This window comes from Nelumbo nucifera, chromosome 4 (assembly GCF_055504915.1).
Source record: "Nelumbo nucifera cultivar China Antique chromosome 4, China Antique-T2T, whole genome shotgun sequence".
Classification (NCBI taxonomy): Eukaryota; Viridiplantae; Streptophyta; class Magnoliopsida; order Proteales; family Nelumbonaceae; genus Nelumbo; species Nelumbo nucifera.
In genome coordinates this window covers 7,883,754-7,907,301 of record NC_142652.1, presented here as the reverse complement: position 1 = coordinate 7,907,301, position 23,548 = coordinate 7,883,754, and the positions used below count along the sequence as shown (strand labels likewise).

Sequence of the window (23,548 nt, the reverse complement as noted above, 5' to 3'; positions counted from 1 at the left end):
CTTGTGTTTTTTTTTTTTTGTTCAAAATGTCTCTGTGCTGGTTTGATGGTTTGATATCACGCTTTACAAAGCCTATGGTACGTGAGCATAGAGTGCTGATGAAATGGATATTAGTTTACCATCCTTTTTGTCACCCTTAAGTGGGCTTATGCCTAGCCTAGCCCAGCCCATGTTGATAAGGTATATTTTTGGACTACAAGCCTACTCTCAACTCTGTGTTCCTACTTCCTACCAAGCTATAGTCTGAAATTCTCATTCCTTGGCCAGAGACTAGCTATATTCACACGGCATATTACGAGGAAGTCACATTAGTTTCCTATCCATTGCCTGGTTTTGGTTGAAGAATCCTTACCTCAACCCCCAAACCTACAAAACCCATTATTTACAGCCAATTGCTACCTATGTGCCATGCATAACTGAAACTTGGAAGGAGTACATTAGAACCGACAGTACAACCCACGTGCCCACCACCACCATGCACCATCTGGCTTTGGACACCCTACACGTAACCAGCATGCACAACCCATACAATCCACGTGCCCACCACCCCAGTTGAACCATCATGAACTCACAACACATTATCTTACTAAATCTAGTAACCTTGGTACCATCAACCTCCTAACAGGAAAGAAAAGGCGTGGAAGACAAAAAAGCTACCACTTGGACCTTGAGAAGAAGACCATCATCATAGCCAAGAATGGACAAGCAGTGGGCTTCTTCACCAGACACGTCATCAACCCCAACAACTTCCTCCTCTCACAGAATCCTCCCACACAACCAACCCCAACACCTGAACCTATCATGCACATTGAACCCAACCTGTTTTTCACACCATGCCCACTGCTTAACCCAATACCAGATCTTCATATGGGTATGGAAGTAGCATTGTGTCTAATGCTACTTCCACTGCGTTTGAATTGATTTCAAGACAACAACCCAAGGCACAACTCACAACTTTCCACTGCGTTTTCACTCCCAGGTACCCCTCCATCACTCAAATTGTCATCTGGTACGTTACTATATTTACTTATTGTTGCTTCATTTTTTCTTTTTTTCTCTTTCCCATAAATTTACCCTTTACCTATCTCAAAATGAAAATAATCTCCTAGAATATCAGGGGAGCAAATGACCCCAAAAAATTCAGAGAATTTCACAAACTCTGTAAGATAGAAAAACCAGACATTCTATTCATCTATGAGACGAATCTATCTCCTTCCAAAAGCGCAAGGCTTGCCCAAAAACTGGGTTTTAACAAACATTGCGACTTCGAAGTTGAGGGCCTTTCAGGAGGTTTATATTGTGTTTGGGTTTCTACCATTGACTTACAAGTTATCCAAAAACACAAACACTTGTTACTCCTCCAAGTTAATAACCTCCCATCGCACCAACCCTAGCAACTTCTATTGTTTTATGGACACCCCCAGAGGCACCATCACAAATCTCTCTGGCAATATCTCATTCAAACCCAATCATCCACCACACTCCCCTGGCTTCTCATGGGCGATATCAATGACATTTACTTATCCCAAGATCATAAAAGCTTCAGAAACTCAAGAGCCACACTCTTCACCTCTCAAAAAAAACTTCATTATCAACTTTCAACTAATAGAGTTCGACTACATAGGTCCTCCCTTTACATGGACAAATGGTCAACAAGGTCCCTCAAAAATTCTCAAAAGACTTGACAAAGCCCTTGCCACTACTTCATGGTGTGAACTCTTCCTTAACTCTCTTCTCTTCCACTTTCCCATCACATCTTCGGATCATGGTCCTAGTGGTGGCAATTGGGTGGGTTGGGTTGGGTTGGGTTTGGGTTGAGTTTCAACCCACCCATTTAACCCACCACCCGTTAATGACCCAGTTATATAAAATTAAATGGATTGGGTTCAACCCAAACCCGTTTTAATCCAATCCACAAACTCTTTTTTAACTTTAGTCATAGCTTAGTGGTAAAATATAATTGGATTACATGCATATGTTACTTTTATACAAGTAGCAAAGTCATTTAATTATGTTTGGGTTTCGGATTTGATGAACCACACTGGTTCAAACCAGTCATACCAACTTTAACTATCTAATTGGATTGTCTTCGAGGTAATCACATCACGTTCAAAAGTGGTTGAACCGTTTAGATCTGGTTCAGTTCAGTCGGACTAGACCCTGCCCAAACCGGTTCGGGTCCAGTCAGACAAAATCCGATCGGATCCGTACCGGTTCAGTCTGGTCGGTCCAGACCCGATTGGGTTGGTTCAATCCAGTCGAAACAGACTGGACCGGTTCAGTCAATGGTGGATTGACTTGGGTCCACTCATATTAAGTTTGTGCACGGGTTTGGGGCCGAACCAATTTGCTTGAAGCGGGTCAAAAGAAGTAAATAGAATCGGGCCAAATTTTGGTCGGGTTGACGAATATGATCCAAGCTGGATGATCCAAACTGGACAAAGCAAGCAGGGCGGTTTAGGGTCCGAACCCCACCCAGTCTGACCTATTTCGGATTCGGGTCGACCTGAATCAGCTTGTACCGGGTCGAGCCAGGATATGTGAATAAATGGTTGGACCGGACAACCCAAATTGGGCAAAGCAAGTGGTATCGAACCATCCTGTCCGCGGTCTCTTTCGGATTCGGGTCGACCCAAATCGATATATGTTGGATCGGGTCAGAACGCATTGAACTTGTCCGAACTTGGGTCAAATTGATTTGGATTTATGTTGGGTGAAGTGTTTTTATTCAAGACAAAACTGAATTTAGTCAATAATTAATAGAAAATTAATACATTAATTATAAATTATTTAATTCAAATGAAGAAAATAAAAAAAGCTAAAGAATTAATAATAATGTTTGTAATGGTTAATCCAACGGTTATCCACAATCCAATCCAACCCAATCCATTTAAATGGGCGAGTTGGGTGACAGGTTGATCACACAACCCGCCAAATAAATGGACGAATTAGATATTGGGTGGGTTCAGCGGGTTGGGTGAAAAATTGCCATCCCTACATGGTCCCATCAAATTGCACACTAATCATAATCACACTCCTCCACCCAGCCATCCTCACTTTCATTTTCTTCCTTTCTAGACCGAACTCCCAGATTGTAACAACATAATCACAACTTCATGGGAACAAAATATAAGGGGTAGTCCATCTCACCAGGTTATTTCCAAGTTAAAGAATTGTAAGAGCTCTCTTAAAAAATGGAACAATGATTGTTTTGGGAAGATTCAGACTCACATTAAGAACCTCTCACAACAAATCGCCACCCAACAACTGAACATCTCCCCTAGTGTCAACCTTAAACATCTAACCCAGCAATATCATTACTGGCTTCTTAAGGAAGAACAACTATGGAGTTAAAATCTCATGAACTTTGGTTATGAGATGGAGACAGAAACACCAAGTTCTTACACCACATATCAAACCACAAGAACCACAAAAATAGCATTGAATGGACAAAAAAGTTGATGGTTTGTGGACTTTTGATAAGGAGAAAATTGCCCAAATGTTCATAAACTCAATCAAAGATATAGGGGATAACACGAAACTATTCCAGAGCGGAATGTTAAACAACATCAATCTGTCATCCTTACAAAAAAATCAAATAAACTCGTTTTTATCCTCTCCCACCCTAGAAGAAATCTTTATAATAATCAAACAAATGCATCCACACAAACCTCCTAGACCTGATGGTTTCAGCACACTCAAACATTAACAAATCTTTGAGAACATTCTAATGGAACAATGGTAATCACAACTCATCACACACAATCTCATGGGAGAAGCTCTGTAGACCCAAATCAAAAGGAGGCCTTGGTTTTCGTAACAGCAAATTAATGAACCAAGCAATGTTTGGTAAGCATATTTCGAGACTTATTAAACAAGATCAAAGTTTATGGTGTAAGGTTATCAACGAAAAGTATTTTCCAAACACCACCATTTTCTTAGCAAAGAAAGGGATACGAAATTCATCGTGGTAGCAACAAGCCCACAAGATGATCCCTAATTTCAAGCCCAACTTGATCTGGCTCGTCAAAGATGGCGTCAAAGTTACAACTACTGCTGACCCATGGATCCCCACCATTCCATGTAATATACCTAACACAATCTCGGCCAACCCAACCCCCTTCAAGTTGCAGACTTCCTAAGACCAGATAGATCATGGAACCTCCAACTGCTCCAACTCTTCTTCGATAATCATACCATCTCCCATATTCTACTCATTAAGCCTCAACTACAACTACCCAATGACAAACCCATTTGAAAAAGAAATAAATCTGGCGTGTATTCTGTCAAATCAGCCTATTTCTCACTCCTTACCCAACAACCATCCCCATCCTCCACCCATTTCAATTGGAACCTAATTTGGAAACTTAAAATTCCCTTTTGGTTCCAAGTTTTTGCCTAGAAGCTGCTATGGGATGGACTCCAAACAAAAGAGAAAGCACACAAGCAATCACTTACACGGGATCAAATATGTTGTATCTGTAATCAAGAGATAAACTCCATTTCATCTCCTATTCAAATGTCCATATGCAATGGCTATTTGGTGTACAGCTCAGATTGGATTAAACACAGACATTATGGAGCCAAAGACCATGCCCCAGGTTATTTCAGAATGGATGACAAGGCTCCAAAGGGTGGTGGACAAGGAGCAGGCTCAGATCAGCCTAGCAAAACTTTGTACAATCTCATACTTCATCTGGGAAGCTCGAAACGAAAAAAAAAAAAGAACAAGTTCAACAGACTCGCTTACTGTGCTAAATAAAGCCTAATTGAACTATACCCATTCAAATTTTCAAACCCAGCATCACCTCACACCCAAGCGTCAACGTCTGAACCAGCCATCTCTCTCTTTAGTGATGGCTCTTTTGACCCAATAACAGGTCTTGCAGGATGAGGGTTCATCATCCAATCACCCTCCAAAGTGGGTGTGGCGCCGGGCGCGAATCAGGGGGCGGGCTGCCAGGCGGTGCGTTGCCGGGCAGTGCGTGCGGCGTGTTGCTGGGCTGCTGTGCGGCGCTGTCGGGTGGTGTGTGCTGCTGTGCGGCACGCTGTGCGTGTTATTGCCTATGACTGCGCTGCAGTGCATTGCCGAGTGACGTGTCCATAACAGATTTCTTCTCTGACCATTGAAATTTGCACCACTCACACTACTCAAAACGTTTCCAACCTGAAATGACAATGACACCAACACAACCTAAACAGAGGTCATGACGTGATATTTGATTTTAGGGAAAAGTAGGGAGACACACGATGCAGAATTCTGAATTCCATCCCCCCTACAACTAGCCCTATCCCGCTATAAACCACATTCTGCTCGTGAATTTGACATCAATTCACGGTGAGATGCATTCCCCTGTAATTTGGGCCTAGTAAATTCTGAGCTGGGCTGATTTGTACTTCTCCCTTGATTTTATTGAGAGCGCTCCCTCGACTCGACGACGCTCGACACAGTCACACAGGTGACTAGTATGGAATGGATAAGTTTTATTCTTCAAAATTAAATAAAAAATACATTGACGATGACATGACATGGTGTGCATGCATGCATCCCAGCCCGTAGGACCACCGCCACCCATCTTGTTATGGCGTGCTTGTCGTTTTCTTTTCTGTTTTTCTTTTTTTTTAATATTTTTAAATTCCTCAGAACTACTTTTTCATCCCAAATTCAAATCAAGGGGAAGGGATTCCACGCCATCTTACCCATCTCATCAACTACTCTTCAATCAACGGTTCAACCTTCATAATTTCTCATTACAAGTGATATTAATTTGGTAATTTTTCTTGATTTAAGTCATCATACAACCATTTTTCCGGTGTTCAGTTCATTAAGAACTTCCTTTTAATTCTTTGCTTTTTCTTTTTTTTATCAAACCAAATACAGTATATCATATAGTTATACTTCAAATTAATTATTATAATATAAAGTTCATTTTTTCTTTTTTTCTGAAATATTTACTTTTCGTTGAGATCTAGGCTGAATTGTATAAATGTGATGCTTGACCTTTACAAATTAACAAGGGCGGATCCAAGTATATTGGTGGGAGGGCGGAGTCCTTGGCCCTCCCAAACTTTTTTTACATCATTATTTATATAGTTAGTAAGAGGAGGTAGGGTCGAAAATGTAACAAAGTGGGTCCTTTATTCCCCCAAAACTTAACTAAAATGTCAAGGATCACCCTGCTCTTCCAACTCCAAAAATTAAATATATTTATTTATTTTTCTTTAAAAAATCTATAATAAACCAAACCTTCTCGCCCCATTTCTCTCTAAGTCAAGGACCAACCTGCCCCTCCCGCCAACCCCCCCACCCCCCACACACCCACACCCCCCACCCACACACAAAAAAAAAATCCTGTCTCCATCACACCACTATTTACAAGCAAAAGAGGCAAATTGGTTAGTTCTAGCATATAAAGGTAACTTTTGGGGTTTAATATCAGTAGAAGTAATATATTTAAAACAATTTTAAAAATAGCTTAACTTTTTAAAAATAATATCAATAAAAGGCAAAAATACTGTTCATCTTCTTCTTCTTGTCTTTTGTTCACCAGAGCTACCGTTTGCTGCCATTCACTACCGCTCGACACTGCCTCCGCCCACTTCCGCCACCTCCTTGGTGGCGGCGGCACTGGTTTTCATTCCTTTGCCCGTCGCCGCCACCACCTTTGTCTCCACTCATCTCCACCAGCGTCGCCGTCGCCACCTCTACCTCTAGCCACCTCCGGCAATGTTGCCAAAGGCGGAGGCGGAGGTGGGCGGAGGTGGTAGCATTGGATAGAGAAACCACCAACGCCACCGTTGCCACCTCTGTCTCCACCCATCTCTAGCAACGTTGTCGAAGGCAGAGGCAGAGGTGGTGGCGTTGGATAGAGAAACCACCAGTGCTGCCACTGCCACCTCTGACTCTAGCCACCTCCGACAACGTTGTCAAAGGCGGAGGCGAAGGTGGCAGCGTTGGACAGAGAAATCACCAGCACCGCCGCCGCCACCTCTACCTCTGGCCACCTCTAGCAACGTTGCTAGAGGTGGAGGGGGCGACGGGTGGCGAACGATGGCTCTGGTGAACAAATGGCAAGAAGAAGAAGATGAATGGTGTTTTTGCTCTCTATTGATATTATTTTTAAAAAGTTAATCTACTTTTGATTTTTTTTTTAAATATATTACTTTTATTGATATTAAACCCCAAAAGTTGTCCTTATATACTATTACGGTATTACCCCATTATTAATTACAACAAAATGTATAGAGGATAAGAACAATATTATCCTTGCAATGTCATTCCAATACAACTTCTCAATCTAGATAATGGGAGTCGTACTATTGGATAACAAGTTGTTCATGCAGCTTGAAAGAACAATCATGTGGGTATTTTTGATTTTGAAGCCACTTCAGAATATATAACATAGCTTCCTATGTATATATCACACATATTGTTTTTATTTTTAATTATTTTGAAAAAGATAATAAAATAATGGATAATTTCTGTTTAACAGAACAAAAACATTTAGATGAAAGACACATTAATTGGGACATGTGTTACACAACTATTAGATGCTCACTCATTGTACTTATCTAATGTGACCCCATTGATGTAGTAGACAAAATAGCACCCAAGGACAATAAAATCGCAACCTCGCTTCATGATCTCCTCTTGGCCTTGCTCTACGGTCACATTGCAACCTCGATCACGATCTCACTCTACGATTTTGTCACATCCTTACTTTGCGATCATGTCGGCGACGTCACAATCTTGCTCCTTGGTTTGCATTGCAACCTTGGTCCATAGATTAACTTCATGGCCTTGCCTCATGGTTATCCCTAAGGCTGAGTTTGGAAGGAATACAAATACAAATACGTAGGGTGTAAAACCTTGTATTTTGTATAGATTTACACTGTGTAAACTCAGCCTAACCTTGTAATCCCATGATCTTGCATCCTTTAGGACTTGAAGACTATAGTAGAATAGGTTCTCACGTGCACACGAGTATTGAAATAATCGTATGGGGACGTGGCAAAGCCTTAATTACTCCAAGTAGCACAAATCGGTTAATTGTATAACAAACCCAAAAGAAAAACTTTTGGGCCCTGTTTAAGAATTTATAAATCAGATGTCTCTTATTCCCCCTTTCTCTTTCCACCTCAAGTGCCAAAGCGAACTTAAATTCTATCTTATTTATATATTTTTGGGATTTATTTGAGTTTTTCCACTTTATTTATATTTCAAATTTTCTGTTATATTTATGTATAATTTGATATATCTCCTAAAATAATTTTTCTTAATATTATATATTTGTATTTTTAATTCTTTGAACCTTGGGCGGTTGGATGCATGGGAAGAGGAATGGAGATGTGGTTGGTAGAAAGAGAAAAATAAAGACAGTAACAGTTCATGTTGTCGGGGATAACAAGTCCTACAGAATTAATAACAGGTGTCTGTTTGAATGAGTGGGCGGATATAGAAGAGAGGAACAGAGTATAGTGGAAAAAGGAGAAGATATATGTGATCCCAGTTCTAGGTAGAGGAACCCACGACACGACAGAGGCCATATCAGCCATCTGTTTGATGTGTCTTATGCTCATTGTTCATCACCTAACATATAAATAAAAGGGATATCATTCTCTATCATAAACCAATCCATGCATCAAGAGCCGTGGTCGAGTCCACTTGATCACCGGAGGACAGTCGGGGCTAATTATATAACATCCTCTCAAGTGTTGGATTGTTTGAGCGTTGAGCTGGAGAGAGACTGCTCAGCTAAGCATATGCAGTCAATAATTCAATTTTGGAAACTTTTTTATTATTTAAAAAAGATACAGTTATGACAAATAATAAACAAAAGAAAAGAAAAAAAAGAAAGAAAGAAAGAAAGCGGAAAAGAATACGAAAGAGCGGAGGGTGGGGGGCCGGAGGGAAGGGAGACAACAAACATGAAGCAAGAAACAGGAAACATGAAACATGAAACATGTGGGCACTCACTTTCTCGAGGGAAATGTCATGGACTTAACCAACATCCTTCCCACGTACGTAAATACGTACGGGCCTATCTATGAAAAATATATAATATATACGTATATGGGGGGACCTCGTAACTCTGGACTTGGCTAATCGACGAATCCAGATCCAGATGTGCGGTGCCCACAACCCAATTCAATTTCTCTAATTAGACCGGCTTCCCCTGTTTGGAACCCTACGCCCTCTCTTAACCGAAAAAAGAGTAAAAGACCCAACCCAACTGAATATAGTATGAGTCATGAATGACTACGCTCCGGCAATGAGTCGTGGTGGTGTAAACTGGTTCCACACACACACAATGACACACACAAAAAAAAAAAAAGAGAAAAAAACGTTGTTTCTGCTTGCTTTCATGTGGTGAGGAGCGAAGACTGAAGAGTAGGAGGAGTAGCATGGCAGCATGTTTCTTTTCCCTTTTCCTATTTGTTGATGTACGTTCGGTTCAACGCATTTTTAGAAAGTACACGAAGCTTCACCCTAAAAGCAAAAAACACATACACACACTTAAAACTTAAAAGACGTTCCCGGATAAAAGTCAAACAGTTCCCATTAGTAGTACCATATACATGACATGATGTATATATTTAACACTCAGGATGGTAATTATATGCTTAATGGACGGTTGGATGATGCTCATAAACCCCATGTGTTGTTTCATAAGTATTCCACTTATGTAGGGTTTTATACCAGCCGAATTGGCTGAGTTAAATTATTATTCATCAAATTGTCTTTTGGTAGCTTCTTATTTTCTGATGATTATTTTATTGTGATCATTTCGCAATAGAACTATTTTATCCACTAAAATATAAACAAATAAGCAATTTGGTTCAGTCAATTCAGCCATAGCAGCAGGATACTAGGATAGGCAAAGGCAAAGGCGTGAGAGGGGGGAGGGGCCCGGCGGAGTTCACTAATGGTGGGGGAAGAGAACCCTACTCAAAATTAAAAAAAAAAAAATCAGGATCAGGGTCACGGCACTTTTTTTTCCAGTTACAACATTTTTTTTTTAATTTTTATTTGGGTAAACAGCTGATATGTTCTATCTGAATGGCTGATGTTATTCAGAGGTTTGAGACGATCTTTACGGTCTACAAAAACCCAGATTCCAGATTAGTGGCTACATTTTTCACACTAAAATTGCCTTTTATTCTCTCCTCTCCACTAATTACTAAGCGACGTCTTTTCCTCGCCAAAATTCGCCCACGTATTTTCTTTGGCTAGAAAATGGCAATAAAAATCATAAGAAAAGAAAAAAGAAAAAAAAAAAACGTTACCAGCAAAAAAGAGACCACACTCATCTTCAATAAAGAAAGAGTGAAGACTGAAGAGTAAAGAGTAAAGGCCGCCTTCTCTCTCCTTTCCACGTACAAGCGCTCTCTTTCTCTCTCTACACTCTGCTCAGAGAAGTAAAGTGTGAACTACAAGGGAGGAGGGACCGCGACCAAAAAAAATAAACAAGATCTCTTCGTTCCCCTTTTTTTAATCGTCTGGACGAGGAAAGGAAGGAATGTTGATCGGCTTCTGATTCAGGGGAAAAAAAAAGAATTCTTCACCATTAGTGAGAGAAATTAAGAGAGTAAGAGGGGAAAAACCAGAGAGAGAGACAGAGAGACAGAGAGACAGAGATGGGTGGAGTTACTTCGTCCATGGCGGCCAAGTTCGCCTTCTTTCCACCCAATCCTCCTTCTTACAAGGTAATCACAGACGAAATTACTGGTCTCTTGATCCTCCATCCTTTCCCTCACCGTGAGAACGTCGACGTCCTCAAATTGCCCACTCGCCGCGGAACCGAGATTATGGCCATCTACGTTCGACACCCTATGGCCACCTCTACTCTTCTCTACTCTCACGGCAACGCCGCTGATCTCGGCCAGATGTATGAGCTTTTCATCGAATTGAGCATCCATTTGCGAGTTAATCTCATGGGGTACAGTTCTCTACTACATTTCCTTCTTTCGTCTCTCGACTTTTTATTTTTAATTTTTTGTTGTTTCCTTTGGTTGTTCGGTTATATGAGGTTTGATCTTTCAAGCAATGCATTTGTTGGAGCGAGTGCATTTTAGTTAAATTCGGGTCAATTGAGCTATACCCAATTTGAGTTTTGTAGGCAAATTTCCCTTTCATTCAAACACAGAGTATAAATAAATGGATGCCTCTATTGGGATCTTCCGACATATGCTGCAAACCGGAAGGGAATGCGTATTTTTCTGATGGATTTTACTGGTCAAAGGAATGCGTATTTTTTTTTCTCAAAAATAAGTGACCGTTTGGGTATCTGAGATTTATTGGCCATGATGTTAAATAGAAAGGGCCCTGAATTCTAGGTGAATTGAACTAATATGTTGTATGGTGTTCCTATTAAATCTAAACCCCCCAGACTAAGAATGTGTGTTAACCCCAACGCTTCAAACTAGAAGATGAATTTTGATTTAGCAAAGGTTAGGTTTGGGAAATACAGAAACCATAATTGGTCTGTTAACTTGCCATCTATCTTATTCTATATTTTTTTTTCATAAATAATCTATCCTATACTATGTTACCAAAGATGTGTTCTTTTGAAGCAAATATTTTGGTGGTGCAGAAGTTCTACTTAAACTCCTTGACAGCTTTAAAAATGACGCATGAATGAGATGGTTTAGAGATATTTGATCATAATAATTTTTGGTGTAGGCTCTCTTGGGCTGGAACCATTCATAACTGGTTCTGTTTTTCTGAATATCTGCAATTTAAAGTTATGAGGGCCCTGAACTGCAAGGAATCAGGGATATGTCACTTCATTTCTTCTTCTTGAGATCTAGGACATGCATATGGACTTTAAGTATCTAATTTAGTATTTAATATATGTCAATGCCATACTATTTATTTTCTATTTATCATTGTTCAATAATCATATATTTCCAAGTTTGGATTTAACTTTTAATACTTCCATTTTTTTTAATAAGAAGAGGCTTTTGTAGGAGTGTAACTTGGGTTGAGAATTTGTTAAATTTTGAATGAGCCTGAACCCTATAGTTTAAATTCCTCAAATCAGGCAGCCGGACATGTACTACTAGCCATTTCTTCTCCTCTTTTTGCTAAGGTTAATTCTCTTGTTGTTATTACATATCCATCTGGTTGACTAAGATAGCCCATCTTATGCTCCTTGCAAGTCTTTTTTTTCTAAGTATATAAATTAGCCTCTTTAAATCTGAGCACAACTCTTCCATCTCATCACTTAAACATGATGAGAAGGGCCTTGTCTCTCTCTCTCTCTCTGGGACAAAGCAATAATTGCATAACCTAAGGTGGGGGAGTAGGTGGACCATCATAAATTGTTGGTGATATTTCCTGAAGTTGAAGCTTTCGCTCCCTACAGTATTGTTGCTAGATGGTGTTGGAACTTAGAACTTAAATGGGTTTGATAATTACTATAATGATGGTTAATGGAAGGTTATATGCTGACTGATGAATGAAGAATCAATAGAATGAGGAAAAGGTTTTGTCTTATTTACTAAGTAAACCTGTACTGCAATTGCCTTTAATCTTCTCTTTTATTTAGTCAACCATCTATATAGTAAAGTTTGCTTGGGTGACAAGAAATAAATAAATAAATAATTTCAAATGTATATGTCTGACCCTTTTTGTTCAGTGTATACAGTTGTAGTTATATAGTTAACTGTAAACTACTGAACTAAAAGGGTCATTACCCAATATGGAGATGGACTGGATATGGACCTAAAAGTTAAAAATGACTTAATGACAACTTAAATCTGATTTTTAAAAGAAATGACAAGATTTTTGAATAATCTAGTTAAGTGCACATGTAACATGGACTAAGGACCCCTGATTTTAGCTCTGTGTACCCTCATAATGACCTAAAATGGGATGTACACATTTCATATCAATACATAAAAGGGGCATATTCACATATTTGCCCTCGCTAATGTTTATATCTATAATACCTGCCTAGTTGGTCGCGTCGGTGATTGGACATTGAATGCCAAAATGCCTTAGTTAGTGGTTGCTTGGTTGTTGTTGAGCCTTTAAGGTAATGCCCTGAAAATACTGGTGCAAACTAGTAAATCCTTTAAAGCTGCGTTTAATGGAGGGGATGAAGAGCCATGCTGAGAAGTAAAGGTACTTTAGAAATTAAAAGAATACCTAAAGTGTATGTGATTGAAGTATTTTAGTCCATTGGAGATCTAGGCCATGTTTGGTTTAGCTCTCATTCTTTCTCATTCTTGCCCAAGATGAAATTCTAAAATGAACAAGAATGGGTAGAATGAGAAAATATTGCTACAAATGAAACACTTTTTTTCCTAAAAAATATCTTTCTTTTTTTTTTTTCAGATTGACAAGTGCTCTTTGTTGCTAATTTTCATTCTTCAAAAAACTTCTGTGCTGGTGATCATATACTGCTGGCTTAGCATAGTTTTCAAGGCGCCAAGGCGAGGCTAGTCGCCTAGGCGATGGATTTTTTTATGTTGAAAACATAGATCCTAGGGTAGTTCCTTAGGTACATAACCATATTTCCTTAATAATTATTCATAATTTTCATAAGAAAAGTATGAAGTTCATATTAAAATATAGAAAATCAACATATTCATGAGAAGAAAAAGAAGGAAAATAAAATTCAAAAAATATAGGGGATGAAACCTTATTTTTGTTATAGGAAAAGAAGAAAAGAAGAAGTAATGGTAGAAGAAGAAGAAGAAGAAGAAGAATATATGGAAGAATAAAATGTGCTGACTGGATAAAACTTTAAGTTCTTCCTTATTGGTTCAGGTTTTGAAGTCTTTGAGGGTTCAATACAGCATTTAGCAATGTTTGTGTTGATTAAACCCTAATAAATAAGAAAATAATAAAATGAAATTAGTATATAAACACATAAAATGATTATTTTAGTTTAATAATGTTTATTTTATAATTATAATCTCAAAAAAGAATGAACAAAAACGTATTTTATAGTAGGAAGTAAAAAACTGCTTGGCGATTAGGCGAGGCGAGCCTCAAAGGGCACCTTGTTGCCTAGGTGTCACCTTGACAACTTTGCAGCTCAGGTCTCCAAAACTGTTGGCATGGATGTTTACTAGCAATTGGCGAATGGTCACTGTCTGTTGGTGTAAATTTCCATGGTAGTCCACCAGTAAACATCTATAGCGACAATTTTGTAGACCAAAGCCAATGGCTTACACCTGCCAGCATAGAGTTTCTTTAAAGAATGAAAATGAGCAACATGGGGCATGATTATTTTTCATGCTGCAGGTTGCCACATTTTTTGCGCTATAAGCTGATTTTTCATTCTAAAAAATAATCATGCTGCAGGTTGTAACCAAACGTTCTAATGTTATTTATTCTTGCCCATTCTTGCTCAAGATGAACAAGAATTAAAAGAATGAGCCCTAGAGCAGCAAACCAAACATTGCCCTAATTATCTATAGAGGATCAGCTGAAACAAAAAGAGAAGTGACAATAGTGCCCCTTTGTATTGTTTTTTGGTCATTATACCCTTTTTATATAATGGTTTGTTGAAATACACCATTTATGTATTTTAGAAATATCCATGCTATAAGGTCTGTTCTAAAAAGTGTTCATGTAGCATTCATTGTCATATTAGATATGTTTTTTGTTTGATAAATAAAAGTGTCAAACATTGAAGATTTTTCTATTAGATATGTATTGTTCTAACATTGGGTATGCTAAGCATGTACAAGATAAGATTCCTTCTCCCAGTTAATTATCTATTCATTTATTGGGTTTATGCTTTGTTGGGAAAAATGAGGATCTTATCAAAGAGACCTGGAAGATGGAAATGTAACTGGTTTGGACATCACTGAGGTTTTTATCTTGATCTGTTTACAAGGAAATCAGTCGGTATGATTTCTCATAAAAAAAAAAAAAGGAAATCAGTCTGTATGCTCTTGAGATTCTACATGCTTATAAAATGTAGATTTTGTATTCATTGAGGTACCCAACACATTAGTATCTGTTCTTCAACATCAGATTTCTAGACATTTAACAACCATAATTGGCATGGTTCCCATCTTACACCAATACAATAACTAAGGCACTTCCTCATGGGAGGGATCCTTCATTAGGTGTTCAACCATAAGAAAGTGAGAAATTTGTTCATCATTATCATCTAAGCCTTACCCCAACCCATATAGGGTCAGCTATATGAGCCCTGTTTTGCCATTCTGTTCATGCATAAAAATAGAAATTTGCTCATACATTTCTATTTTTATGCAGGTATGACTATTCTGGGTATGGGCAGTCATCTGGAAAGGTTAGTTCTGTACTTAATTTTCCTTGATAAAATTCTACTGTTCCCTTGTTGGAAGAAAAATGACAAATGAAAAAAAAAAAGATACCTCATTATGTGAAATATTTGATGAAAAATAACATTATCTGAAAACAACCTCTCAAGTTCATATATTTCATTCTTTGTAGCCAAGTGAGCAGAATACTTATGCAGATATAGAAGCTGCCTACAAATGCCTTGAAGAGAGTTACGGTGCTAAGCAAGAAGATATCATCCTTTATGGCCAATCTGTTGGAAGTGGCCCAACATTGGATCTAGCAGCTCGTTTGCCTCGGTTAAGAGCTGTGGTTCTTCATAGTCCTATACTCTCAGGTTTAAGAGTGATGTACCCTGTGAAGCGCACATATTGGTTTGACATCTATAAGGTTACATTTTTCTTCTCCACGACATATGATATTGACTGCTACTAAATATCTAGCATCCCATGTTTGAACATTGTTTGTAATGGTCCTCTGCAGAACATTGACAAAATTCCGCTGGTTAACTGTCCAGTACTGATCATTCATGTAAGTCCTTATCTGTCCTTTAACTTGATAATTGTAATGATCATCAATCAATACAAAAATGCCCTTTTTCATGTAATATGAAGCTTGCTTGAACTAGCATGAAGTAGTTCTATATGGATACAATGATCCCATTTAATATGCTGGTACTATGCTTTTATGTTTAGATTTTTAAGCTATGCATTGTTTCTCAATGCAGTGTGGTGTTTAAAACACTGCTTTGGGGCGTTTGGGGTTGCACTCACAGTTGTTCACTTATTTGATTATTCCATTGCACCTCAAAAACTGTTTCATTGACAACATTCAAAGACACTCCATGAGGAATTAAAACTGTTGTGGCTTTGGTATTGCAAATATTCTATTTTCCTTCAAACTACTTGTGCATTTATATATTGTAACACCTTTTGCTGTTACTTTAGCCACAGTAATGGGCAAACCTCCTAAAGAGGGGTAAGCCTCCTAAAGAGAGGGTGAATAAGAAGAGGAAGGGGATCTTTTTTTTTGTTTCTTTTTTTTTTGAAAAAGGTTTTATGTTAAGAAGAATGAGGATGCATGACACTAGCTGAAAGGGAAGGTTTGTCCCCGGTCCAAAGTTTCTTTCCCTTTTCTTCCCTTTCCCTTTCTTTTCTTTTTGCCCTTCTCATTCTTTCCCTTCCCTTCCCTTCCCTTCCCTTCCCTTCCCTTCCCTTCCCTTCCCTTTCCTTTCTTTTCTTTTCCTTTTCCTTTTCTTTCTTTCTTTCTTTTCATTTGAGGCATGTATGACGTGCATGAGGCATACACCTCTAGTACACCTCATGTAAAAGGCACATGAGGCATATACCTCAGAGGCATCAACAGCTCAATGCCTATAGCATGCACCTCAGGACGCTTTGGAGGTGCACCTCCAGGCATATGCCTCCCACGCCTTTTAAAACATTCTTACACAAGTCAGCCATGTTTTCACAGTGATCTGTGTAACTTCTCTGTTTGTCTTTTTGTTTTTGTTTCTTGTATTCTTTTGTTTTGACAAGTTCCATATCCAAAAGAAAGATAAATGGACAGGTTTGTATTGCTGCCCTTTTTGTAACTATTGGTGCTAAGAACTGCATCTGATCCAATCTTCTCTTATTTGATACACTGAACAAAATGACCAGTTGTCATCATGCATATTCAGTGGTCACAGAGATGAAAATTATTTCCCAGGAACATCCTTTATGTTTTATATTTTCTCACATTTCTGATTAAAAAGAAACTTCCCATTTTCTATTTTTAAACCACCGAGTAGAAGAAAATAGTTGTGTCAAGAAAAATTAGGTTTTTTGTTCTCTAAGGCCATGAACTTTCAAATTTACAATCTCTTTGTGTAAAATTTATGAAATGTTCTATGCATGAGATTATAAGTTAAATTGTTCTACTCATATTTTTTGTCTGTATATTAATTTCCAAATCTGAGAAAAAACTCAAGTTCTAAATCATTCTTTTTTAACACACCCATGTTACTTTTTCAATTGATATTGTTTTCTAACCAATTCTATATGATTATTTCCTTTATCAGATAGCCCTTGAATAAGAATACACCTATAATGTGGTAATATGCTCACAAAGTTTCAGTATCTTATGGGAATCCTTTGGTTTTGCTTAGGAAGCTTTTCTTCATTTAGCTTCTTTGCTTATTTTGGTATGATATTTATTTATTTCAGTTTCTAGGCACGGGGGCTTCTCCTTATTTCTATGAAGTGAAAATAATTATGCATTCTTTCTGCTGAAGGATTTAAAGCAATTATAAAACCTATGTACATAATTATGCAGGGTACCTCTGATGAAGTGGTCGACTGTTCTCATGGCAAGCAATTATGGGAACTCTGTAAGGAGAAGTATGAGCCACTATGGCTTAAAGGAGGGAACCACTGTGACCTGGAGCTCTATCCAGAGTATATTAGGCATCTCAAAAAGTTTATATCCACAGTTGAGAAAGCACCGTCTCAGAGGAACAGTTCGAGGAGGAGCACTGACAGGTTTGAACAATCCAGACGAAGTACTGATTGCTTTGAGGCTTCAAGGAAGAGCACTGACAGGAGGGAGAAACCAAGGCAGAGCACCGACAGGCATGAGAAACTGAAAAGCCATGACTACAAGTCTAATAATGTTGACAAGTTAGAAAAGTTAAGAATCTCGTTCGATCAAATCGAGAGGTCTCGTAGAAGTGTAGACTGCCATGAGAAGTCTCGTAAGAGCGTTGACCACCAGCTGGAGAGAGCACGGAAGAGCGTTGACCGTTTGGATAGAATAAGGGCTGGGTAAATATTGTTGAACCAATGTAAAATCGATGCATGAATTTGGTGTTGTGGAAAAATTATTTGGGCATTTTTATTTATGGTTTCCCGCTGTGTAGCTTTGTTTGTGGAAGTTCCATAATAACTATGGCATGAAATGAGGAAGGCTTTTCTGTTATTATGGGGTTCAATTTCCTTTGGCTCTTGGTTTTCTTGACTGAAAGGAAAACATACTCCTTAGCACTGCTATTCTAATCTGAGAAGTGTTTTCATGAGGATAACTGTATCATGTTTAGGATGCTACACCAGCCACAGTAATGCCCTTTTCCCCTTCACAACAGGCATCAGTGCCAAAGCTAGCCTTCTAGTCCTTTTGCACAGATTCAACTGTAAGGGGGGAATTACTTGCTTTTTTAGGGAGGGAGTGATAGGGGATCCCATCTACCATGTGCAATCGCAGACAGACTAGACCTGTGTACCTGTATCACTGATATGGAGTGTGAGTTTTGTATGGTTGATAATCAGTGAGATAGGTGGTTTTGTGCAGCAAGATCACTGGATTCTTTTTATGGCACGATCAATTGTTATCCCTCTGGCATTAGGTTTCATATCCATCTCCATCCTTGATGCAACTGTGAAGAACACGTCGCCTGTTTATAGAAAATGTGCAAGGGTGGAAAAAGTCCATTCCTTGTTAAATCGTGGGCATTGGTAAGGAAGGGCTACCCTACCGTCTGCACTCTGCAGCGTTCCTTAATTCAGCTGTTGTTGCATTCTTCTCGCTTCCATTGGAGTTGCAACAGAAACAGATGCCAATGCCATTAACAAGGTAAAGATTTTCACTTCACAAATATGACAAACCAAATCAGAGTCCAATAAAAAGAATACAGCAAAAAAAAAATTCGGTCAAATTGACAAATTACCGCAAAACATCTGGTAGATGCAAATCGTTAGTTACGTGAGCTACGATCTAAACTCACCATATCAAAATCCATGTGTTGGAGGTGGAGCTTGGAGGGGTAAACTCAAGGATACGAGAGTTGGGTACCGTAATCCTTTATTCTCAGCCAGGAACTACTGAACACTGGTATTCAAAGAAAGGCTAATAATGTCAATTTTCTATTCTTCAAGGGCCATTAAATAAACCCATGAATCAGGGTTTCTTGAAAAAGTGAAAATGCCCAAGGAAGCTTGACGCTTGAGTGGGCATTTTCGTCAATGCATCTGTTTGAGTTGAGTACAATGTGCTCTCAGGTTTCTCCTTGCCAAATGCCAATTCGTTTTTCTTCAAGTTCCATCCCGTCTCAGACGTTGACAATTTGACACAGCTGCTAACTGATTTTACTCTGAAACCATCGGATATATTGAAGGAAGAGACCCAAACTCGGTCAACATGTAAGAATTGATTTCTGAAAATTAATATACAACTGTTTGAGTGGATCATTTGATACTTTTCATTCCAGCTTCTGGTTTCTTATTGATCCCGATAAAGGGATAAAACGAGGAATTATAGAGAGTTCCCTTTTGGTTCACATTCAGGTCTCCAGATCAAATCTCTATGGAAGCTATAAAGCACGCTGTGAAGGCTCTTCGGAAGAGGCATTTGCTCGAAGAAGGTGCCCATGCTCCGGCTATCATCGCTCTTTCAAAGCCTTTTGTTTCTCAGGTTTTCTTTTTACTCCGTTTAACACTATTTCTTCTTCCCTTCTTTCCTTTTGTGTCTTTCGAATTTAGATTAGTGGTTTTATTTATAAGGGTTCGAATATTGAGGTGTAAGACTTCGCTTACGTTGTAATCCGAGATTCGTGTCCATGTATCGAGTGAAAAGATGCTACTGTATGCAGCAAGCTAATTGTATAAAGCCTGCTAATCACTAAAGATATTTCAAACTTCTTGTTAAGGGTACATTAGGAAAATATATTTGGCTGCACTTCCTATTGGTTTACACGGATAATCCTTCTTTCTGGTTTTAATTTCTATTATATTCTTTTTTTTATTTTTCTGATTTAGTTAATTTTATATGTACTCTTCTAGGGATCAGAATGGAAAGAGAAAGCTGAAAACCTGGAACTGGAACTTCAGCAATGTTATAAAGCTCAAGCACGACTATCTGAGCAACTCGTTGTGGAAGTGGCAGAATGCAGAACCTTAAAAGCACTGGTTCAACAGAAAGAAGCATTGATCACCGATCTGCAAAGTGGGATTACTCAAACAAGGTTGTACTGGTTCTTAAATTTATAGCAAAACGCAGAAAAAACTTCTTGGATTTTAAGATGGTGTTCAATAATTGGAACTTAGCAATGGTGCAGGGATGAGTGCTCCCGATTAAAGGATATACTGGAAGAAAAGACAAAAGCTCTAAACTTGGCTTTAAGTGAAAACCAGGCTAGAACACAACTGGAGGAGATGACCCTAAAAGCTAAAAAAGCAGAGGCTGAAAACAAGATGTTAATTGATCGCTGGATGCTGCAAAAAATGCAGGATGCTGAACGGCTCAATGAGGTATTACATGTTTTTATCAACAGTTGGAATCTTATAATAGCTTCCAGATCACTTAGTATTTTTTTGATTCTCTTGTTCTATCTCACATTACTAGAATTGGGAAACATCTAATTATGGTTATAAAAATGACAGAAACCTCAGTTCAACAGTTTGTGGTGCATTTAATTGTTCTTTTATATCTATTTTTATTGGTATTTTGTGCAAGGATTTCTTTCAGCAGTTCCAGGTGTTAATACATTACAAAGGTCCCATGTATACTTGATCATTCATTCTCTTAATCATGAAGCTGGCTTGGTCATTATTGTTTCCTTTTTCTTTCCAACTTAAGAATTACTACAAGTGAATTATTTTCTTTAAGATTATCAAATTGTTGGCATGGTTTCACATGATATACATATATTTTTTTGATCAATGCACATATATTCTAGGCTTTCTAGCTTTGTGGTTAGGAAATTTGTGTAGTTGCTGCTGAGCTATATATGAAATTTGTGTTGAATATCCAAACTAAGTATAAATTTTCAAGTGGGATTTTTTCCTGCCAATTTGATGTTTACACGTGCATGGTCATGTGTTTTGTCAACTGTTGAGTAATTTCCTGCAACATCACTTAGGAGTGAGGACCATCATTATAAGGTTATCAGTAAAATCATGGTCTGTGAATTATTTCCAACCTTATATGTTTCATGAGAAGATTTGATTATTTTACTACTATTCTACTTTTCAAAGTATGTAAGAGCTTGACTGCCATTCAAATTCAAAAAGGAGTTTATGAATGAATAACAATAGCCGCATTATCAAAAATGACAATTGGTTTGAGGAAAATCATATTTTTTTCCATCAATCTGGAAAAATATGATGTCATCATGATAGTACTGAAATGATAGAATTCATGAAATCCATGTCAGAAGAGATGCATTATTCTATTCTTCTTTTAACTCGGTTTTCCTTGGAAGAACTTTATCTTTATTGGCCTACCTTGTGCTTTTTGAGTTATTTCTGTTTATATCTTAATATTGATTTCATAACCTATTTATCCTAAAAGAAACTTCTGAAAACCTGTATTTATTACTTATTGAAACACATGTAGGCAAATGCCATATATGAAGACATGATGAATCAACTCAAGGCCAGCGGCATAGAACAACTTGCATGGCAGCAAGTTGGTGGTGTGGTTCGCCGATTTGAAGCAGGTGCTGAGAATTTTGTGGAATCAACCGTTCCCACTGCATGTAAAAACAAACTTAATGCACATGAAGGTGGCTGTGGTTCTATATTGTTTGAGCACAACTCTGATAAATTGATTACTGGGGGCCAGGACCACACAGTAAAAATATGGGATACAAAAACTGGGATATTAAGCCACACTCTTTATGGATGCCTTGGTTCTGTTCTTGATCTCGCAGTTACCCATGATAACAGATCTATTATTGCAGCTAGCAGTTCAAACAACTTGTACATGTGGGATGTGGCATCTGGTCAGGTCCGTCATACTCTCACCGGCCACGTAGATAAAGTATGTGCTGTAGATGTGAGCAAAGTTTCAAGCCGTCATGCAGTTAGTGCAGCTTATGATCTAACTATAAAAGCCTGGGATATACAGAAAGGCTATTGTGTCAATACAATTACCTTCCACAGCAACTGCAATGCTCTTTGTTTTAGGATGGATGGAAAGACTATTTGCTCAGGTCATATTGATGGAAACCTTCGCATATGGGATCTTCAGACAGGGAAGCTTCTTAGTGAAGTTGCTGCACATTCACATGCTATCACATCAATCTGTCTATCCCAAAGTGGAAATATTGTGTTGACTGGTGGGAGGGACAATTTGCATAATCTATTTGACACGAGGTCTCTGGAAGTCTGTGGTACATTAAGAGCAAATGGAAACAGAGTGGCATCCAATTGGAGCCGTTCCTGCATCAGTACAGATGACAATTATGTTGCAGCAGGTTCTGCTGATGGGTCTATTAGCATTTGGTCAAGATTTAGAACAGATATAGTGTGTACTCTGAGGGAACACACTGCTCCCGTGCTATCTTGTTCATGGAGTGAGCTTGGAAAGCCCCTAGCATCTGCTGATAAGAATGGAAGTGTTTGTATATGGACCTAATTGATGTAGTCTACGCTGATTTCCTATTTCATGATCATGGATTAGCATCATATCTGTTTCTCAAATGACCAATACATCTAGCCACTCTCATCATATTTCTGTTTCTCAAATGACCAGCACATCTATCCCGAAGATCTTGATACATCACAATAGTAGTAACTCGCATGTAAATAGAGATACAGTCATGAGCACAGTCATCCTGATCAAGAGGTACGAGATACTCATTCTGACAGTTTTAAGCTTGTTATGATCAGAAAATGTCTGATATTCTAATCATCAGCGCTTATTGGAAAGCCAAAAACATAAGCAATGCTGCTTAGACGTAAGTTCTGATCATGAATGAAATAAGCCTTGGTTCCTAAATTTAAATGATAAATTGAATGTTTTTGGTTCATGGTTGATGCATTATATTTCAATTGGTAGTACTGGTGGCTCGTACCTTCATTTCCCTACTTCTACAGTTTTCTCTGGCTTGTACTTTTACTAGTCCTTTTTCATTGAGTACAGATTTTTCTGCTTAGACGTAAGTTCTGATCATGAATGAAATAAGCCTTGGTTTCTAAATTTAAATGATAAATTGAATGCTTTTGGTTCATGGTCGATGCCTTGTATTTCAATTGTTAGTACTTGTGGCTCGTACCTTCATTTCCCTACTTCTACAGTTTTCTCTGGCTTGTACTTTTATTAGTCCTTTTCATTGAGATCAGAGATTTTTCTGCCTCTTGTAATGTAGGTCATTTAATTATGCAGTATGCACAACATGATTGTAGCTCCAAAATAGAGATGATCAAGTCCAAGTCGACTCATATTATGGGATGGGAGGGCCAATATATCTCTTAAAATTGCCTTTCCGATATGCTTTAGGGT

The 23,548-nt window shown here is 38.3% G+C and overlaps 2 protein-coding genes and 1 long non-coding RNA gene across 4 annotated transcripts; all 3 read left to right on the top strand.

Moving 5' to 3' along the window:
- Positions 1-635: 635 nt before the first annotated feature.
- LOC148791994 (uncharacterized) lies at positions 636-6,322 on the top strand. Its single transcript, XR_016085640.1, has 2 exons — positions 636-979; positions 4,881-6,322. It is a non-coding gene; the product is annotated as an uncharacterized LOC148791994 (long non-coding RNA).
- Positions 6,323-10,071: 3,749 nt separating this feature from the next.
- On the top strand, positions 10,072-18,247 carry LOC104591556 (alpha/beta-Hydrolases superfamily protein). The gene is made up of 5 exons (XM_010250425.3): positions 10,072-10,940; positions 15,242-15,278; positions 15,443-15,679; positions 15,773-15,820; positions 17,606-18,247. Exons 1-5 carry the CDS (start codon positions 10,639-10,641, stop codon positions 18,095-18,097), a joined length of 1,116 nt encoding a protein of 371 aa, XP_010248727.1. The 5' UTR covers positions 10,072-10,638; the 3' UTR covers positions 18,098-18,247.
- A 139-nt stretch (positions 18,248-18,386) lies between these two features.
- On the top strand, positions 18,387-23,244 carry LOC104591555 (autophagy-related protein 16-like). Of its 2 annotated transcripts, XR_016085639.1 has the most exons (6): positions 18,387-19,464; positions 19,609-19,735; positions 20,104-20,285; positions 20,379-20,571; positions 21,659-22,847; positions 22,915-23,244. XR_016085639.1 is itself a non-coding variant. In XM_010250424.3 (5 exons), coding segments are annotated over exons 1-5 (1,527 nt in total). In that variant the 5' UTR covers positions 18,387-19,462; the 3' UTR covers positions 22,682-23,244. The 2 variants fall into 2 exon arrangements, 1 of the variants encoding a protein (XP_010248726.1); XM_010250424.3 differs by having other exon boundaries at positions 21,659-23,244.
- Positions 23,245-23,548: the final 304 nt, after the last annotated feature.